Source organism: Octopus bimaculoides, chromosome 25 (assembly GCF_046866305.1).
Source record: "Octopus bimaculoides isolate indiv1 chromosome 25, ASM4686630v1, whole genome shotgun sequence".
In the NCBI taxonomy this organism is placed as follows: Eukaryota; Metazoa; Mollusca; class Cephalopoda; order Octopoda; family Octopodidae; genus Octopus; species Octopus bimaculoides.
Window position 1 is genome coordinate 9,940,359 of NC_142952.1, and position 22,500 is coordinate 9,962,858.

Here is a 22,500-nt window from a genome sequence, read left to right on the forward strand (position 1 = left end):
TCAACTCTTTTATTTCTTTCTTCCTTACTCTTTCTCCCTCTCGTTCTTTCTTTCTGTTCCTCTCTATCTCTTCCTCTACTCCGCTTTGCTTTTCAATACCTGTCAGGCCGTCAATTATAATATATATTTCGGCACTGTCATGGTATTAGCTGTCAGAATTGAAAGTAGAAAAATCGGAAGGAACGTTACTGCTGGTTTGAGTTGATTCTTTGGCTACTGACAGCTAATACCATGACTGGCCGGAGCGAGCTATATGTCTCTCTCTCTCTCTATCTATCTATCTATCACTCGAAAGTTATTGGAACAAATTTGACACCTATATCCATGCGTTTGAAAACACACAGAGTATAAGGGTACTACTAAAGCAGAGTGGTCCCGAACGCGCAGTCGCGCGTCCGCGATAGCTAGTCGTGAGTGGTCGATCCTATTATTTTTAAACTTCAAACTTCATTTGTTTTCTATTTTGATAAATTCTCTCTGTTGAAAATTATATTTTTATATTTTAAATAATTTGCAATTTCAGAAAATATATTTTTATATTAAATTTGCGTTTTCTAATTTGATAAATTCTACGGACACAAACAGAGGTGAACGAATGATAGATAGATAGAGAGAGAGAGATAGTGAGATAGACAGACAGATAGATAGCTCCGGCTAGTCAGTAGCCAAAGAATCAACTCAAACTAGCAGTAACGTTCCTTGTCAGTTCTACTTTCAATTCTGACAGATAATACCATGACAGTGCCTATATTTCATATGTAGTCTTTGCGGTGTATGCGGGATATTAGAAGTAAGACACCGACCTTCTCTTCGTCGACGCAGACCTCTCCGGTGGTAACGCACCCTTCCACGTGGCCCGACCCGAACGCTAAAAATAGCAGCTGCTGTTCCTCACCTCGTCGAAGCGCTCACACGTCCAGCGCTCTCGACTACCCCGATCGAAAGGCCCAATCGTCCCCTGCCAGCGCGCGCGCCACCTACGCGCCCTTGCTCTTCCGGTCAGCTCCCCAGCTGCTGACGTCAGCCCACAGTTTTTTTTTAACCCGAAGTTAGTATTGGTCAAGCATATATGTATAATCAAAAGCGACCCAGCCACGAATACCCCGTCCAATACTACATTATCCATTTTACTCTTCCCATTCTTTTACTTCAATCATTTGACTGCGGCTATGCTGGAACACCACCTTTAGTCGAACAAATCGATCCCAGGACTTATTCTATCGGACTCTTTTGCTGATCCGCTAGGTTACGGGGAAGTAAACACACCAACATCAGTTGTCAAGCGATGGTGGGTGGGGAACAAACACAGACACACAAACATATATATATATAAGAATGCTTCTCTCTCTCTCTATCTATCTATATATCTATATATATATATATATATATATATATATATATATATATATATATATGTGTGTGTATGTATATATATATACGGGGGCTTCTTTCAGTTTCCGTCTACTAAATCCAGTCACAAGGCTTTGGTCGGCCCGAGGCTATAGTAGAAGATTCGCCCAAGGTGCCACGCAGTAGGATTGAACCCGGAACCATGTGGTTGGGAAGCAAGCTTCCTGAAGGGCCAAGTGGGATAAAATGCTAAAGATAATACTGGGGTAAAAAGAAAAAAAAAACACAGAGAAATATAGCAACTGTACTTAAAGAAATGATATAAAATATATAAAGATAAGTTCGAAGAGATTTCATTTTTATAAAAATCGTGGGCGGAAAGCGTAGAATGTGAAAATAATGGTGGAAGGGAGATAACTCTAAGCATCTTATTAAACCGCTTTTCACACGGAAGTGATCGATAAAATAAAGAACTAGTCAAGTTCAGCGAATGATTTAATCATCTATAACGAAATCAAAGGACCTGAATCTATAAGTTTTAATAAAGTATTGAGATCGATCACATCTATATGCACGCACGTTGTTCATGTTATCTTTAGCTGGAATTATGCATGGGCTGACGATGCCAGACACAAAAATAAGGAGAGAGAAGAATAGGGACAGTAGTGGGTATTGAGGAACTAGAGGACCTCTGGGGTTCGAAAAGCTGATTTTGGGTAATTGGGTATCAACATTGTAAACAACATGTTCTAGCGGTGTCTTGGGATCTTTTCCCTTGAATAAAATTAGTGCCGTTGTTTGTCAACAACAACTATCGGCGGTAGTTATTTATGACATCGTTCGTGCGTCTGTACTGGTTTTAGCTTTAGGGTTAGGGTTTGGGTTTTAGAGTTAGGGTTAGGGTTACGATTTGGCAAAAATACTCCTAACCCTAACCCCTTTAAATCAACATCCTCTTTGTATTTTATATCTTACTTGCAGTCACCCAGCCTTTGCCCTGGGCTGTACTGTACTCACATGCATCTCTTGTAATGCCCAGGAGTCAAATTGTGGCTAAAAGTTGCTAGTTGCCACTCTTCCTGAGAAAAAGGTCTAAATTCTAACCAATTTGTCGTTGTTCTGATGTTTCCGGTTCTCTGGAGCAAGCATTTCAGGCTGTGTTACTTTGAAGTTGTTCTGTTAACACCTGTTCTCTTAAGCAGGATTTTCTATCAGCTTGAGGCTCCAACCTCCCTTGTTTCTGTTCTGGTATCTTATGTTTCCTCAAGCAGGTAACAAAGGCTCTCTGTTGATAACAAAGGGCCGCTCCCTCAGAGTGAAAGGCAGACTGTATGATGCCTGTGTGCAAACAGCTATGCTACACAGTAGTTAAACATGCCTATACTTGAAAGAAATGAAGCTAGTATGCTTCACTCGATGTGCAATATCAGTGTGCATGTACGACAGAGTATAAGTGTCTTGAAAGAAAAGCTGGACATAAGAGGCGTCAAATGTGGCATACAAGAGAGATGACTGTGCTGGTATGGGAATATAATGCATATGGCCGAGGGCAGCTGTGTAAAAATGTGCTGAACTCTAACTGTGGAAGAGATAGATCTAGGAAGACATGAGACAAGATGGTGAAGCATGGTCTTTGAACATTGGGCCTCACGGTGACAATGACAAGTGACCAAGACCTTTGGTGAGATGTTGTGCTTGAAAAGACCTGTCAAGCCAAATGAAATTATAGTCGTGGCCAATGCCAGTGATGCAGAGACTGCAACAGATACACCCGGACAAGTTTCAAATAAGTGGATTATACGTGGGCTACGACACCCTGCCAAGTGTAGTAACGGTAGAGGAGCTGTGGCCACTTACAATTGCTAAAGAAAAAACATGATTATTAACTGTATGAGAGAACTGTTAAATGAAACTGCGAGTTTTGGGGGACTCGTAAGCCATTTCATCACCTCATTGTAAGTAATTCATTTCATTCATCATTCGTTCTTTGTACCCCACATGCTGTATTGTTTTGTCTGTCCTTGTAGTGTCCCTCCTCTGTGTAGTGGCCGCATGTGCCAAATAAAGAAATCAGTCTGAAATTGGTTTCTGACTCGCATGTATGAACAGCGGGGTTTTAACTGCTACCAACTCAGCTGAGACATGCAACAACCCAGAACAGCAGTTTTCACTGCTGTCAACCAAGCTGAACCAATACTGTGATTTTTCATCACGCAAAAATGCTTTCTCCGCATATAACTCATAGCTAGTTATGCACATTTGTAATGTAGGGATATGTTTCGATGTCAGCTCAACACAGTATCATTTATGCTAAATAAATGAATTTATACTCACTACGACAGGATACATATCCACTACAGCGATATCAGAATGGAACTTTCTACAATGATTCATCTGCATTAACATCTGTAAGTCCCACTAACTCACACACTGTTTGTTGTTTTACTCTTCTTCTACCAGCATATGTGATGAGACAGAAGGGTGTCCATAAATAATCTTTACAACACTACCAAACTTCAAATTGGAATGGTAATTTATTCCCCACCCACCAACCTGTTTTCAGGAAAAAAAAGTGTATAGCGAGCATGACAGAGGTCAGATTAGTTTAAAACATACAAAAAAAACCCAACTTATTACCAAATTTATTTAATGAAAAGAGTGGTTAACATACAAACCAACTTTGCTTTTTGAAGTATTAAGATGAGAAGGACTAAATAAGTACCAAACAAAGTACAAACAGGTTGATATTGGGTTGTCCGGAAAGTTTATGCCGATTTGTAGTAGCTTACCTTTCGACTTATTTGCCATGAAACCACCTCAGTTCTGGGAAGAGGTTATTTTCAAGTTAAAGGAAAGATGGAGACGCATTGTGCAACAAAATGGTTCATATTTGGTTGATTAAAAATGTAATGGCAAGTATTTATTGACCTTTTTCTTTCCTTTAAGAATCGGCACAAACTTTCCAGACAACCCAATATAATTAAATGAAACAAAAGAATCTCTTATTCATAAGATGTTTTATGGTGAAAAAGAACTTTTAAAGAAAACAGTTGACCTATGCCTAAATCACAACACAACCACTTTATTGATGAAGATTTTCGTGTAAGCTGGTAATAGACAAATAGCTTGAGGGTTTATTGGGACTGATGTATTTTGCCATGTTCATCTTCAAAAAGATTGTATCATTAGTTTTCAATCGGTATGTAAATCCCGATTGTATTACAACATGTTCTGGTAAATCTTCTAAGGAGTTAGAACTTTCTTTCATATATTCATATTTTGTTCCATTCTTTTTCTGAAACATCAAGGTTACAACCATCGAAGAAGTATCTTTTGGAATATACAATTGCACTGCACAGTTTATTTCATAAATCCCATCTTGTGGAATATATATGTAAGTGTCGTCAACCAGCTGAATGTTGCCTACATTCTGCTGCCTACTTTTCTCCCAGTGCAAATTAGTTACTCTCTCTGAAAAAGAAATAATAATAATAATAATAACAATAATAATAATGGGTGTTTTGCTCAACATCCTTAAACAAACCTTATTCAGGGACCTTTTGAGCGGGATGGGCTACTCAACCTGAAAAAAATTCTAACTGGGCCCCACCTGCGAGGTCATGCGCTGTTTATCTTGATATGAGATCACCATGTCGCGCACATATGGTTGTGATGCATGTGCCAGGTGAACCCTTATCAGATGGGTAGTCATGATGGGTATATTAGGCTTTGTATATTTTACCCCAGTGTCACTTTGATGGCATGCACTGCTCTCTCACTCAATAATAATAATAATAATAATAATAATAATAATAATAATAATATGCACATTGCTATTTCTCAATTATACATCAACCAATATAATATTTGTGTTTATACAATTCACACACGAACATGTAGTAGCCTCCACACATACACAAGATAAACAAGCATTGAGCACACAGTATTTAAATGCCTCTAACAAAAGCTGCAACAAGTTTCTTTTATTTCTTTTTAAACAATGGAAAGGGACATCTGTGCTCATTTGATAAAGCTTTCAAGAAATATTGGTGAATTTCATTCTGTAAACCTTGGGCAAGCACAATACAAAAAAAAAGCCCCATTACACGACTGGAGGCAGTGTTCTGTCAAAAAGTTCACACTAAACAGAAGGACCCGTCCCTTAATGTCACTTCCGATACCCAACTGAAGGACACAACTTATAATGCACAAGCAATCCACAATACAAACACTAGGAGAGCAAAAGACTCAAGCACAAACTCCATAATAAAACATACTGATGCAGTGCAATACAGAAAGGGTTTGTACTTCCTAAGCAATAAATAAAAAGGAACACATGATGCGTAACCCTCTGTTGCAGGGTTGTGAATACTGTGTTGATGACAAGCATGCACAGCCCCTCCAAATGCGGGTAGACAAACCCCTTCCAAGCTTGAAGCAAATCTGTTTAGGTTAGTGATGAAAATCACTCCTTGCCAGTAAGGTTAAAATGAATTCTTCATGTAAAATGCAGACTAAAAACGGATTATACCACATTGTCTGTTACATGGGTCACCAAGGGACATCCCCCAGGGAGGACTCAACTTCAGTTTAAAAAGTTGAAAATTGGAACAAACTCCTCTGAAAATGATCTTGAGGGAAATCAATCTTGACACCTTTCATTACTAACCCGGCTGAAACCGGCTCAGGCTCTCTAGTACAAATGTCTAGCTTTCATTAGCAAATTATGAGAAAGTGTGCAATAAATTGGTTAAAATTAACTTACCCAACTCAGTGTAACCCTCTGTTTTCAGTTGGAAGAAGGCATGGTGAGCTGAAAGATAAGAGAGAAAGTAGATGGGGAAAAAGAGATATATTTTAATACAGATTCAATATCAACAGAAGACTATTCAAAGAAAAGGGCACTTCCTGATCTATTTCATAAATTTAATATTTCTGATTATTATCTAATAAATAATTATACAGTATATTAACTGTTTCACAATCATCATTATCATATAAAAATGATCTACATAGCAAACAATTATTAATCATTAAAGAAAGGGAGCTAAGACAATATAAACATCCTTATATTACACCCATCACATAGTAGTTTCATGAGCTTTAACATGTTCAGTTGTACAGTAGCAATGCCTTGCTGGGAACAATAGTACAATTCTAGTAAACACGTACAGGAGGCTTCATCCTATCAAAGTGTCATCTGAAATCATGGTCCAGTTAATTATTGTAGACATTTCATTCACATATTTAATGATGTGGGTATTTTTGCTATTTATTTCTTTAGTATGTCTGATACTTTTCAAGTTGAAAGTATTGTTGCCTATTTTAAGACTGTAATATATTGAGGACATGTTTAGTGATTTCATTAACATTACTATGTGTTACGGTGTCAGAGAATTTTATAGACATATGGAAGGTGAAATGAAAACAATATATGCACTTACATTGTGGACGCGGTGATGGCTCAGGCTGTTGCAAAATGTTCACCTAAAGTGGAAAGAAAGAAAAGAAGATGAGAAAAGAAAAAGTAAAGATAAGATGGTAACTGATGCTGTTCATATTACCATCCTCTTTTTATATATACACATATGTTGTATGTATTGTTGGTTGTGGCTGGTCAGAAAGTTAACATTGGTTTCACACCTGTTATTGCACTTAACGATAGAGACACTTTCTAGACTTGTTGGCCAGAGGCTCACAATCTCTCTTCTAATGGACACAAAAATAGAGTCTTAGTCAGTTTGGTAATAATCCTTTCTACTAAAGGCACAAGGCTTGAAACTTACAGGGAGGGGCTAGTGGATAGTCGTTTACATCAATCCGAGTGTCTCACTGATATTTAATTTATTGACTCCAAAAGGATGGAAGTCAAAGTCAACCTTGGCAGAATTTGAACTGAGAATGTAAGGATGAGCGAAATACCGCTAGGTACTTTGCCTGGCGTGCTAATGATTGTCAGCTCGCCAGTTTGATAATAATAAAGACCCTTCTAGGAGAGATGAAATTATCTCCCATTGAATATATCGATATATTTAAAACACAGGATGTGTGTATGTCTGTGTGTTTGTCATGTCATTAAAACTCAAGATCCACCCAACCGATTTTAATGAAATTTTACACATGCAATACATAGGATCCATGGAGTGTCATGGGCCAAAAAAATTTTCAACTTCTTGCCTAATGCAAGCCTATGGGAAGATAAACCGCATTTTTAAAGCATTTCGCAGCATTAAGGCCTGTAACTTGAAGAGTTGCTTTCTTCCAAATTTGCAACAAACATTCATCAGGCTCCTCGAAGTGCTGTTGACTAAAAAATTTTTCCAACGCCGACTATGCCCCCCCACTACCACCACAAAAAATGCAGATTAATCAGATTTGAGTAGGTTGCACTGGGTTTTATCTTTGTTTTAGGCCATTTTCTGACAATAAAATATATTGACACTACTTATGAATTATAAGTAGTGTATAATATTTCATGAAAACTGCTTTTGTTCAATTTGGCAGAGGAAATGAAAAGAACATTAAAATTTTTGTCAACGCTCTGCTGATGCTTCATGTTACCATCCTGTGTACCACTGGGCCATGTATTTGTGTGTGCAGCTGGGTAAAGGCACAATAAATCCAGTCATCCATTCTCCAGAAGTGCCCTGTTGATATTTCATGTTTCCAATCCTGTGCAATGCAGTATGTCTGCTTTCTATGTCACCCATGTCTATTTATGTTTATAATGTTTAATATACATTAAAAGTGTATAAATTTTGAATTTTGTTTATAATTTTATTTTCGTTCTTGTTTGGACCCCTCTTATTTGTCCATGACAGCTTTTTTCCAATTTGGCAGCAATCAATTTCTTTACCTCCACCCACCAGATGGGGCAATTCTTTAGCTGAATAGTGCAGGAGCTAACTCCTGACCTGCTTCAAAATGTTTTTCACAACGCTAAGGAGAGATTTGAAGTATGCAGGGATACAGACATGTTGAAAATTTTCAATAAAAATTTGACATAAGATTTATAAATCTATTTGTTTTGGTAAAAAACATGGAATTTGGTCAGTTTTTTTTTTTTAAATTTGCTTAATTTCATTGAAACAGATAGTTAATTCTGGAACACCCTGTATGGTGTAGCATTGTTAATTGTTGCGTTGCTCGAGTAAATATTAACATCAAAGGTCTTCTCACCGTAAACGTCCCATCTTTTTGTTAAGCATAGTGTATCAAGGAGTATATTATCCAAAATGTATCTTTCCTTTATAGGTATGGCTGTGTGGTCGAGAAGCTTGCTTTCCAACCATGTCACTTTTGGTTCAGTCCCACTGTGCAGCACATTAGGCAATTCTCTTTCCTAGCAGCTGACCAAAGCCTTGTGTATTATATAATTGACATTACTGTATTGATATATAAAATAACACATACAACTCACTTATTGTCATATAATAAACAGAGGTTCGTGTATGAAATTGATCTTTTTTCTACTTCAATTATTACATGTTTTTTTCTTATAAAATACACACATACAGAAGGAGTAAATCTCTATATATGATAACACTTTGAATGTGGCTCCCGAGAAAGAGTAACAGTAATTACCCGATCAACGTGGCACCAGTGAGTTTAAGAACTCAACCAGGTACTATATTCTTCTAAGAAAAGCTATTTGTATTTTTGTTTGTTGTAATGCTTAAGTTCAATAAATCATGGTGCGTTTTAAATTTTCCCCCAAAATTTATTCACTTATCTCCCTTAGACCCGTCGTGTTTTTTGATAGGGTGGGGGCTGCACTAAATGCAACATTTTGGAAAAGGGCCCGTAGCTCCCTTGAATGGGGGAAGGCACATAAAGACTTGGGAATACTTCCATAGTCTTACCCGGAAAATTTTACACAAGAATTAACTTTTAGTTTTTATGTAGATAAAATTTCACCCCACCCCCATTGATCTTTTCACCCGCACGATTTTTACGAAGGAAAAAAAAAAAATCGGATCCCACCCCCTTTTTTTCCGAACGAAAATAAAGGATTTGCAGCATATTAGGAGATCAGAGTACTTGATTCCACGCAAAAAAATCCGATTTTTTTTTCCTTAGTGAAAATCATGCGGGTAAAAAGATCAATGGGGGTGAAATTTCCGAGGCTTCCACCTCACCCCGCCCTGATTTTGGAACCCAAAAAGGGTTTTGTAGTATATTAGGTCACAGGAATTCAGTCAACGAAAAAAAAAAAAAATTCCAATGATTCCCCTTTTTTCGAACCAAAATTTGCAACATATTACGAAGTCAGGGTACGCGATTCCACGCCAAAAATCCTTTTTTTTTTTTTTTTTTTCTCTTCGAAGCTATGCTGCCGTATTAATTCTAATATCTGTGTGCGCGCACACACTAACATAAATACATACATAAACGAAGGGGCATAACTACAGATTTCGGTTAATGTTGACATTATTACCCGGAAATGAAATCGAAAAAAAAAAAAATACTTGAAAACAACAACAATTTATTCATTTGGACACCAACTAAAAATTACAAAATGAATATTGTTTACCCTAAGGTTCTTCAAGAGTGACAAATTTTCAGTTCTAAATTCTATTATCATCACAATTTAGATATTTTTTTTTATAGAATATAGAGATTTTGAAATAACTATGCGAAAAAAAAATATATCTTCACATTTATACTTTACTAATCTGAACAAGAACAGCAGTAACCCAGACAATGCTGGGTAATTCAGCTACTGTGTGTGTATGTGTGTGTGTCGTAACTTAGCGGTTCGGCGAAATAGACTGATAGAATAAGTACCAGGCTTAAAAGAAAAAAAGTACTGGGGTTGATTAATTCGACTAAAATGCTACAAGGCGATGCCCCAGCATGGCCGCATTCTAATGACTGAAACAGTAAAAGCAATAAAAGAAATGAGCTTTTCAGACTTAATTTCCCTCCGAATTATTTCTCCATTCTAAACCTATCGTTTGCGTCATCGTTCTGGAGTGCGTAGAACAAAAAAAAAAATTTTTGAAAAAGTCTGCTCTGATGGTTTCAGGAAGTAGCGAAATGAGTTTTGTGGGGAGAAAATATTGAACAACGCCAATACTTGTCAGTATGAGAAAGAAACGAGAAAGGTAGTGATGGAATATGCTAGAAACAAAATCTATCTTTAATCTCACAACTTTTCGTCTGAAAATATCTTTTCTGTTTTTTTACCGAAAAAGTTTCTATAATTTTTAAGTGACCCCTCCCCAAAAAATTTTAGTAAAATAGGTCTGGAGAGATGAAGATGGAATGGGTGGGGGGTGGGGGAGTTAAGGAAAAATATTTCTCGAAAAAAATTTTTTGTTGTTGAAAGAATGTTCCAGACCAATTCCACCCATGGCAAGACTTCCGCCCCACCACCCCCACAAAAAAAACCACCCTTTAAAAAAAAATTTTTTTTTTCGATACTTTCCCAGATCATTTCCGAGGGCACCGTGAAAAAATTCTGAAAAATCTCCGTCAAAACGGAGAAATTCCAACTTGTTGCTATCCATCCCCGAGGTATAAATCGTAATTTATGCATCTATTTCTAGCATATAGGAGTCCATTTTTGCTGGTCATCCCTCTTATTTTTGTATGTAATATAATTTTAATCTTCGGATTTTTTTAATATGCTAGACCACTGGTTCAAATTGATTAATATCAATTTCTACCCTCATAAATAAATTTTTATCTGATAAGTATTTATAGAAAAATTCATTAAAAAACAGATCCATTTTTCGGAAAGTTATGAGCAGCCAAAGCTAACATGTGTAAATTTTCCGAAATTATTTCCCATACCCTCGGAATGGCACGATGGCGGGGAAGGGAACCAGACGTTTGGAAACCATGAATTTTTTAAAAATTGACTTTTTTTTTTTTTTTTGGTAAATTTCTGTATTAACACCCATACGATTTTCATTAAGAAAAAAGAAAAAAGACTCGGATTTTTTGCGTGGAATCAAGTACCCTGACCTCCTAATATGCTAAAAATCCCTTATTTTGGTTCGGAAAAAAATCAATAGCGTGCGGGGGGGGGGGGGATATACGAGTCTTCCACCTCACTCCATCCCGTTTTTCGGACCCCAAAAAGGGTTTTGTAGCATATTAAGAGGTCACAGGAATTCATTCAATGAAAAAAAGAAAAAAAAAAAGATTTCAATGATTCCGGGATGCGGAACTTGCTGAACAAGTTTTACTTTTTCGAGGCCACACACACACACACATTGAAATTAATATGTATAACGTGACCAACTCAACATCATGTATGTCGATCATGATTTTTTACAAAGTGAAAATCGTTTAATGATTGTGACGGCGATAGATGTCGCGAGGGCAGCGGCAGAGGAAAATTCCAGAATGATGGATTTCCACTGATTTCAACAACCAATTTTTTTTTTTTAATAAACAGGTTTGTCCCATCGTTTTGAAGTGCTTAGTCAAAAAAAAAAATGGAAAAAGTCCACCCCGAAGTTAGTCGAAAGCGAAAGCGGTGTTACGGTGAAAAAAATCGTAAATTTTCAAAAACATTTTTTTCATAAAATGCTCCTCACCCCAATAATTTTGAAGTGTGTAGTGAATTTGAAAAGTCCTCGTCAAAACGGAAAAAATCCAACTTATGTGGGCGAGCTAGGGTCTTTCTGATTTGGCGGGCGCCACTTTTTATTTGTGTTTTATTTAGTGTGTTTTCTACAGAAACACTTTCAAACTTCGCTGACCACTTGTATAGGGATGCTTAAAATAAATTAATGTCTTACCTGAATTAGACCAGTTACCGCTATTACCACTGCAATTATGATCAAAGCAAAAGAGACGCATTTGAAACACGGCCTTGGACGCCTTTCTACAATAACTGTCCGGGTTAGTGGTTCCTTTTCTATTTCAGTAATCTTTTTTTGGTAAACAACTTCCACAGAATCTACTTTTTTCTCTTCTTCGTTAGCTGGCCGAGTCATATTTGATTCACAAAGTCTTTGGTTCACAAAAGATACAACACGTTATTTCTTCTGGATAGCTACCGATAAAGTCATGAAAACGTTGAGGTAATGTGCCAACTGTAATATCAATAACTTAAAATTTTCAGGCTAAATTTGACAGTTTGCATAAAGAGAAGAGAAAGCACGATGTTAGCACAAGTAACTAAACCTGGTTCCGGGTTTCAGAATTTATATTTCTCTGTAAATACCTACTCTTCATCCACCACACTAACTTATTCTTCTCTCTCGCTTTCTCTGCCCGTCTCTTCCTCTCTCTGCCCGTCTCTTCCTCTCTCTACTCCTTCATCTACTTAACTTTACTACTTTCATTTTATCACATCGGCTGTTTATTTATTTAGTAGAAAGTGGACTTTATGTGTTGTCAGTACCGATCAAGCAACCCGGCCATGAACATCCAATCAAACTATACATTCGCAACTACCTCTTCCTTTTATGAGTCACTAGAATGTAATTTTAGAGATTTGACTGATATTTCTGGTAGATTGAGCTACCGCATAAAGGTTATAAACACGCGCGCACGCGCACACAAACATATTTTATTTATTTCAGTCATTTGAGTGCGGCCCTGCTAGAGCACCGCCTTTAGTCGAACAAATCGACCCCAGGACTTATTCTTTCTAAGCCTAATACTTATTCTATTTATCGCTTTTGGCGAACGGCTAAGTTACGGGATACGTGAACACACCAGCATCGGTTGTCAAGCGATGTTGGGGGGGGGGGGACAAACACAGACACATACATATATATACACATATATACGACAGGCTTCTTTCAGTTTCCGTCTACCAAATCCACTCACAAAGCTTTGGTCGGCCCGGGGGTGTAGTAGAAGACACTTGCCCAAGGTGCCACGCAGTGGGACTGAACCCGGAACCATGTGGTTGGTAAGCAAGCTATTCACCACACAATCACTTCTGCGCCCATATATATATATATATATAAACAAGAAAACTCCGTAAGCCAAAGTCATTGTTTTGTCCTTGTGCTGTTCCCTCTGCGTCACAGTCTGTGTGCCGAATAAAAGAAATTAGTTAGTGAGAGCATCAGTGAGTGTGAACGGACAACTAGAGTCATGGCCACAAGCAGGCAACCACTAGAGACCAAACGGCCAGAGGGAAAAAAGAAAGTTATCAGCGACTATGCGAGACAACTTTCCTCCACTCTTTCACTCTCACAAGCTCACTTTCTTTTCTCTAGAACTTTACTCCAACTAGAGATTACTACTACACAATAGCGAGAACATAAACACAAACTATACAAGGAAAAGCTACGATATCTATCTTTACTTCGCATGCTTTACGATTTAATCACCTGCCCGTCGAGGCAGTGGTTGGTAAGCAAGCTATTCATCACAGTCACTCCTGCGCATATATATATATATATATATATATATAATAGAAATATGTTACAAAAACAAAGTAGAAACTACACGTGCAATTCAATTAAGTAGGAGCAAATTTTTCAAATATAAATAAAGTGGAAGTATACAAACAGATGTGGCCCAGTGGTTAGGGCTGCGGACTCGCGGTCATAGGATCGCGGTTTCGATTCCCAGACCGGGTGTTGTGAGTGTTTATTGAGCGAAAACACCTAAAGCTCCTACTGTACTCTTTCATCACAACTTTCTCTCACTCTTACTTCCTGTTTCTGTTGTGCCTCCACTACTGTTGAGAGGTTTAATGGCAGGAGAACGGACATGAGGACAGATTTCCTTCAAACAACGAGCCAGTCTTCCGAGACACATTCATTCCGTAATCACGATTTACTTGGCGAGAAATTTCTGCAGTAGTATCGAAACAGTCTCTTAACGATAGCCACTGAATCACACGGTTTTGCGAACACGCTTGTTTTCAGTGGTCTCCTTCGTTTTTCTAATGACGCAAACGAGCTTGTTTCTTCATAAAGCCTGAGTATTCCTGAAACAATACTCGTTGATCAGTTCATGTCTATGGCAATAGCAGGAATTGTCGTTCATTCTTTTATCAGTGTGACCACTCACTTTCTAAGGCTTTCCTCAAATTAACGTCGGTTTTCCATGGTTGTTAATTCACTAGTGTTGAATATAAATCTTCGCACTGTTAAGTCAACTTAGTTTACATCGATCGGAGTATTGCCAGATCTTACTTTTGAATTTTACTCCATACGTTCTGTAATTACGTTCAACTTGTATTTTTCAAATAAGCATTTTCTCTACAGACTGTCCTCATTTAACGACCTACCTATTTAACGACCACTCGGAGTCACGACGAACTTTACGAGCCGTCATTACATATTTTACAAAATATAAAAACTTAAAAACTTTGACTGTCGTATTGTGCGCTGTACAAGAACTGCCGTCGTGACAGTAGCGCATCCGGAGCACCCAGCCTTACCCTCCGACACGCTCCCGCCTGTGGTCAGCCATGCAACATAGTGACGCTCTCTGTACCTATATTACTATTTCGTCTCTTTTTTCCATTATCTCTTGCACCCCATACTACAAGATGCCTCCAAAGAGGAAGAATACATCTTCACCTGTTGTCTGCCTTTCCAAGGTGGAAAGGCAGACACCTGAACTTTTCCGATGTTATCGAGAAATTTATGACGAAAGCAAACAACACTGACGGGATTTTTCATGCATTTTGATGTCAAGAATGAGTTGCTTTTGTAATCTTTATCCAAAGTAAAACAAAGTTTTTTATATAATCATGAGAACAGTTTATTAGGCATCTGATGATGTACTAGGCCTGGAATCACAAACATACTTACAATGTCTGAGCTACAATAATACAGTATCCATATCCTAACTTTTAAGGTTTTCTTTGTGATAATCTTACTGTTACTGATTCATTTTTCAATAATTTATCTTAGTGATTCTTGGCCCTGTACTGCATATACTTTATACAGTACGGTATTCTGTTTTTATATGTACGTACAGTACACTATACCTATATAAAAAAAAATACGTACCCTATGAATATTCGTTTAACGACGAATTTGCTTAACGACGGGGCTGTTGGAACGTAACTCGGTCGTTAAATGAGGACAGTCTGTATCATAAAATGGAAATTCCATTCGGAAAAATTAAGTACAAATAGCTTCATATTTTTATTTTCGTTCCCTAACTTGAACCACAACTGAGAGAGAGAGAGAGATGGGGGAAGAAAAAAAGAGAAGCATAGTCGAGATAAGAGATGTTCTAGACAGACGACAGATGATGGTGGTGGAAGGAGTAGTAATGTACCATGTGATTGAGGAGGATGGGGAGGAGTAAGTCATCTACTCCGGGAGGCGTGGTCTATTTCAGAAGCAATGCTATAAGTTGACTTGAAAGTTTTGCTCTCTCCTCCCACCACCTTCTGTTCTTTAATCCACCCCCACCTCTTTTACTTTTCCCTTTATTTCTTTGTGGATGTAATTCGGTGTTTTTCTCGATTATTTAATCTTTTATACTTTTAATTTTTTTCTAGATTTTTCTTTTGTCCTGTAAATATATGTTGCTAAATAAAAAATTCATTAACTTTCAAAAACAGAAAATAAATAAATAATAAAATAAACATTTCCTTTGAATATACCGTATTTTCCGGCGCATTGGACGCACAATCACATAAGACGCACCCCTATTTTTCATGGATATTTTGCAGAATCCCCCCCACCCCAATTTAATATTTTCATCATACATTTATTGAAAGACATTTTAAAGTGGTTTTGTAGGGAAAATTGTATGATTCAGTGCATGAAATACAATATTCTGACAGTATACTGGAATAAAGTATGCGTAGTGACATCATCTTGAGAGTCTCCAGCACGCATGCGCAGGGTTGGAATCTTCTGGAAGGCCTGCCGAAAGTTCTCTCAGGCGCATGCGCAGAAAACTGGCGGGAAAAAAGTTCTCCAACAACCACTTCTGACTCTTGAGGTACGGCAATGAACCAAATCCTGCTGCTACACATATGTCTTTCCCACAGAAACCCTCTCCAGTGAGGGTCTGACTTCAGTATCCAACAGTTTCACAGAACTATCTGAAATGATCCTATTTGAAGATGTGGGGAAATATGATGTCACCCTGACTAGGGACACACCTTAAAACCTTCACAGTTTGGGGGAACTTGGTTTTCATGATATGTACATCACATCTCGACCACCACCACCCCATCACTGTGTAATCCGATTTGACATTATGTTGATATTACATCCTTCCAAAGGTCGTCTAAGTGAGTCCTTATCTCCTCTCTCACCATCTTCAATTGTGACGGAAAGGCACATGATAAAAACAGAGACCAAACACTCCATATAATCAACAATAAGTGGGTAGCAGCAGTAGTATGTGTATGTATGCATGTGTGTCTGTCTGTCATCATCATCGTCCACTTTTCATGCATGCGTGGGTTGGATGGAGTTTACTGAGATAGATTTCCTACTGTTAAATGTACTTCCTATCACCAAGCCTTAGCCAGTTTCCAAGCAGAATAATATTTTCCCATGGCCAAACATGTTTTTGTGGGATAATCAAAATGAACAACATTCATTTATAACAATCTGTGCAATGACAAGATGAGGAAACACAAACAATAGACACTCATGCACATACATATGTATGTAAAGAATAAAAAGTTTAGAATGGTACAACAATGCACTATAAAACAGAAAATGGACTATATACCTGTTGTAATTTGGTTATCTATAGTCCGATGATATTTCGGAATTACAATTCTTTTTCTTAGATGGAGTCTCTGCTATAAACTATTTTCCAACGGTTTTCTTTTTTTCCGGAAGCGTCTCAGTAGTGGTCTCACGAAGCTTCTTCCGGAATTCCTCATATATATACACACAACAGGCTTCTTTCAGTTTCCTTCTACCAAATCCACTCAAGGCTTTGGTCTTCCTGGGGTTATAGTAGAAAACATTTGTCAAAGGTGCAACTGAACCCTAAACCATGTGGTTGGGGAGCAAATCTTCTTACCACACTGCTATACCTGCACGATTAAGTCTTGCTTCTCTCTCTCTCTTTCATACCCACACACACACACATATCTATATACTATTTTACTTGTTTCAGTCTTTTGACTGTGGCCATGCTGGAGCACCGCCTTTAGTCGAGCAAATCGACCCCAGGACTTATTCTTTGGAAGCCTAGTACTTATTCTATCGGTCTCTTTTGCCGAACCGCCAAGTTACGGGGATATAAACACACCAGCATCGGTTGTCAAGCGATGTTGGGGGGACAAACACATATATATATATATATATATATATATATATATATATACACATATAAATATATATGACGGGCTTCTTTCAGTTTCCATCTACCAAATCCACTCACAGGGCTTTGGTCGGCCCGAGGCTATAGTAGAAGACACTTGCCCAAGATGCCACGCAGTGGGACTGAACCCGGGACCATGTGGTTGGTAAGGAAGTTACTTACCACACAGCCGCTCCTTAGTTGAGAAAAAGTTAGGGAACTGCAAACCATCTCAATATTAGGAAAGAGTTACCTGTATGGAGATGATTTGCAATGGGTATCAAAATACCAACATAGTGACTGCTACACAGTGCTCTTTGAACACTGTAAAAGGCTGTAAGACAACATAAATAGCTGCAATGGAGACTACAAAGCTATGACCAGCAGAAAGGGATATAACAGGCTTTCTGACTGTGCCTGTATGCCAGAATTCATCCTACAACTTCAGGATAAGGTGATGGAAGATCTGAGCAGTGGAGTCTGGGATTTGGAATGAGAGATGGGTGTTGGAGTCACCAGCATGAAGTAAACTTGAATGAGGACTGAATCACTGTCACTCATATATGAGGAGGATGTGACAAATTCTGACAGCCAAAGCCAAAGAGAACCACTTGACAAAGATAAAGAAATTCCTGAATAAGCTGTGGAATTTTGTTGAGCGAGGGATGATCTGATTCTTATCAGATGAAAAGAACTTCTGCGAGAGTAAGAGGTAGCTTGCCTATAATGCTTGTGATGTTGTACATATCATGAAAACCAGGTTCCCCCAAACTGTGAAGGTTTTCAGGTGTGTTCCTAGTCAAGATGACATCATATTTCCCCACATCTTCCAATAGGATCATTTCAGACAGTTATACGAAACTGCTGGACACTGTAGTCAGACCGTCACTGGAGAGAATCGCTGTGGGGAAAGCCATATGTGTAGCAGCAGGATTTGGCTCATTGCCGTACCTCAAGGGTCAGAAGTGGTTGTTGGAGAATTTCAGGCCTCCGAATTGCCCCAATTGTAATCCATACATTGCTATGTGTTGGGCATGTTTGAAAAAGACGCCAACAACTCTGTCTGCAACACCAGGGCTGAGCTGGTGGCCCAAGATCAAGGAAGTGTTTGATCTTCCCAGGGACACAGTGAAAAAGGCATGCTCCAGGTTCTGGAGCTGTTTTGAAGCCATGGTGGAAGCTGAGGATGGCTACTTTGAGCAAACTGTTATCTCCCAGCCATAATCTACTTGGTATTTTTTTTTTTTTTAAATATTTAAATATATGGGTGAGACGTGTTTTCCTTCCTTTTATGCAAACTGTTGACTTTAGCCCAAGGTACCCTGTATATGTATGTGTGTACATACATATGTATATATATATATATATATATATATATATACACACACACACACATCTATCTATATATATATACGCATATCTATTTGTGAATGCGTATGTATATATATGTATGTACACACACACACATATATATAACGGAGACTACTGTCTACTTTGACATATGATGGTCTAACAATGATTTTTCTTTTGTTTTAGTTGTGATGTCTATGGCTCTTATGAGACTTCAATCTAGCCAACAATTTACAGACAAGTCCAAAGACTCAACATAAGAAATAATTGTTATATGAGGCAGCTGGCATAGTTAGTTCAATACCTTGTCTTTGCTCTCCGTTCTTCAAGATGATCCAGATGGTTGAATTCACAGTTCCTTATGGCTTTTCCGGTTTCTGTCTACCAAACCCATTGGTTGTCCCAGGGCTAAAGTAGAAGACAGTTGCTTGAGTTGCCATGCAGTAGGACTGAACCTCAGACCACATGATTGGAAACAAAATTCAATCTTACTACCATGTCTGAATGGGGAGGATTCCTAAAATAGGTCACACTTTTTCAAAGAGGAAGATCAGGTTTGAGTAGAGCACAAATTACACCTCAGCATCAATCAAACCCAGAAATGTTCAGAGGGCTGCAAACTAATAACTAATCTGATACTCAATATTTCAACTGCTCCATTGTCATTAATAATAATCCTTTTTATTATAGGCACAAGGCCTGAAATTTTGGAAGAGGGGAAAAATTGATTACATTGATCCCAGTGTGTAACTGGTACTTATTTTATCAACCTGAAAAGGATGAAAGGCAAAGTCAACCTTGGCTGAATTTGAACTCAGAACATAGTGATGGATGAAATACTGCTAAGCATTTTGCCCAGCACACTAATGATTCTGCCAGCTCACTGTCTTATTATTAATGATAATTTTTTTTTCTGCTATAAGCACAAGGCCTGAAATTTTGGAGAGGGGAATAGTCGATTACATTGACCCCCAATACTCAACTGGTACTTATTTTATCAACCCTGAAAGGATGAAAGGCAAAGTCAACCTTGGCTGAATTTGAACTCAGAACATAGTGATGGATGAAATACTGCTAAGCATTTTGCCCAGCACACTAATGATTCTGCCAGCTCACTGTCTTATTATTAATGATAATTTTTTTTTCTGCTATAAGCACAAGGCCTGAAATTTTGGAGAGGGGAATAGTCGATTACATTGACCCCCAATACTCAACTGGTACTTATTTTATCAACCCTGAAAGGATGAAAGGCAAAGTCAACCTTGGCTGAATTTGAACTCAGAACATAGTGATGGATGAAATACTGCTAAGCATTTTGCCCAGCACACTAATGATTCTGCCAGCTCACTGTCTTATTATTAATGATAATTTTTTTTTCTGCTATAAGCACAAGGCCTGAAATTTTGGAGAGGGGAATAGTCGATTACATTGACCCCCAATACTCAACTGGTACTTATTTTATCAACCCTGAAAGGATGAAAGGCAAAGTCAACCTTGGCTGAATTTGAACTCAGAACATAGTGATGGATGAAATACTGCTAAGCATTTTGCCCAGCACACTAATGATTCTGCCAGCTCACTGTCTTATTATTAATGATAATTTTTTTTTTCTGCTATAAGCACAAGGCCTGAAATTTTGGAGAGGGGAATAGTCGATTACATTGACCCCCCAATACTCAACTGGTACTTATTTTATCAACCCTGAAAGGATGAAAGGCAAAGTCAACCTTGGCTGAATTTGAACTCAGAACATAGTGATGGATGAAATACTGCTAAGCATTTTGCCCAGCACACTAATGATTCTGCCAGCTCACTGTCTTATTATTAATGATAATTTTTTTTTCTGCTATAAGCACAAGGCCTGAAATTTTGGAGAGGGGAATAGTCGATTACATTGACCCCCCAATGCTCAACTGGTACTTATTTTATCAACCCTGAAAGGATGAAAGGTAAAGTTAACCTTGGTGGAATTTGAACTCAAAACATGCAGACAGATAAAATACCGCTAAGCATTTCGCCTGGCATGCTAACAATTCTGCCAGCTAAGCTGGAAACACAGGGTACAATCATCAAGTCAGAAAAGTGTAAGTTAGAAAATAATAGACCAGACATAACCATTATAGATAAGGAAAAGTGAAGTTGCTGACTAAAGATGAAAGGCAAAGTCAACCTTGGCAGAATTAATTTGAACTCAGAACAGAAAGATGAACAAAACGCCACTAAGTATTTTGCCTGCCATGCTAAGAATTCTGCTAGCTCACCACTTTAATAATAATAATAATAACCCTTTCTACTAAAAGCACAAGGCCTGAAATTTGGGGGAGGGGGATAGTCAATTACATCGACCCCAAGACTCAACCGGCCTCAGCGGAACTTGAACTCCGAACATAGCAACGGGTGAAATACTGTTAAACATTTCGTCCAGTATGCTAATAAGTCTGACAGCTTACCGCCTTTCAATAATAATAATAATAATAATCCTTTCTTCTGGAAGCACAAGGCCTCAAATTTGGAGGAAGGGATTAAGTTGATTAGATTGACCCCAGTACGCAACTGGTACTTAATTTATCGACCTCGAAAGGATGAAAGGCAAAGTCAACCCCGATGGAATTTGAACCCAGAATGTAGTGGCAGACAAAATACTGTTAAGCATTTCGCCTGGTGTGCTAATGATTCTACCAGCTCGCTGGTAATAATAATAATAATAGTAATAAAAAGAATAATTTCTTTATAGTAATACTAACATTTACATTTGGCAGATTTGGGGAAAGGCAAGAATACAAGAAGTAATTTCTATATTCTACAAAGGTCAAAACAATTGAAAATTGCAAAGGCTCTTTTTCAAACGAACAGAAGATGAATGCAGTTCTGAAAGAAACTTCATGCAGCAGAAAGTCTGGCAAAATTATCAACAATATTCAAAGAGAAATAAAATTAATCTAACATGTTTTCAATTAATGGATGAATGCATAAAAAAATATTTACAAATCATGCATTAGGGTATTTGGATAAAATGGTGAACAATCTTCATAGAAATGATGGTTCTACTCAGTACAACATTCATTGGCAAATGAAATCATATCTTTGTCACAATAGTAAATTCATTCTATTAATTTTTTATTTTTATTGTAGTTTCTTTAAAGTCACAGTAAAAGATCCAGAATCCACACTGCCACATTCCATATATAAATATATTTGTTATATTCTTTAAGGAACGAATTGTGAGACTGCAGAAAAATATGTACTGCACATTTTAACAGGCATCAAAATACAATTGTACAAGCATCTATTAAGCAGATACATCTTTCCCAGCTGCTAATTAAATAAATATATTTATAGATGCTGTCACAGAGAATGTGATACACATGACTGGAGAAAGGTTAAGAAAGGAATAATAATAATAACAATAACAATAATAATAATAATAATAATAATAATAATAATCCTTTCTGCTATAGGCACAAGGCCTGAAATTTTGAGGGATGGGGCAAGTTGATTACATTGACCCCAGTAATCAACTGGTACTTTATTTTATTGAAAGGAATAATAATAATAATAACAATGATAATAATAACAATAATA

The 22,500-nt window shown here is 37.7% G+C and overlaps 2 protein-coding genes and 1 long non-coding RNA gene across 3 annotated transcripts in view; all 3 read right to left on the minus strand.

The window, feature by feature from the left end:
• The window catches only part of LOC149131090 (uncharacterized), a 2,520-nt gene extending 421 nt beyond the window's left edge, over nucleotides 1–2,099 (minus strand). Inside the window, exon 1 of the long non-coding RNA XR_016238337.1 lies at nucleotides 804–2,099. This is a non-coding gene — a long non-coding RNA (uncharacterized LOC149131090). The remainder of the gene's footprint in view (nucleotides 1–803) is intronic.
• A 1,876-nt stretch (nucleotides 2,100–3,975) lies between these two features.
• On the minus strand, nucleotides 3,976–13,540 carry LOC106873363 (uncharacterized). The gene is made up of 4 exons (XM_014920693.3): nucleotides 12,105–13,540; nucleotides 6,795–6,837; nucleotides 6,116–6,163; nucleotides 3,976–4,821 (listed from the first exon to the last, which is right to left on the minus strand). The coding sequence occupies exons 1-4, from the start codon at nucleotides 12,300–12,302 to the stop codon at nucleotides 4,433–4,435; spliced, it is 678 nt and encodes a 225-aa protein (XP_014776179.2). The 5' UTR covers nucleotides 12,303–13,540; the 3' UTR covers nucleotides 3,976–4,432.
• An 8,478-nt stretch (nucleotides 13,541–22,018) lies between these two features.
• The window catches only part of LOC106873365 (uncharacterized), an 8,135-nt gene continuing 7,653 nt past the window's right edge, over nucleotides 22,019–22,500 (minus strand). Inside the window, exon 4 of the mRNA XM_014920695.3 lies at nucleotides 22,019–22,500. This exon is cut by the window's right edge and continues 677 nt beyond it. The gene's annotated coding sequence lies outside the window, so the exon portion shown is untranslated.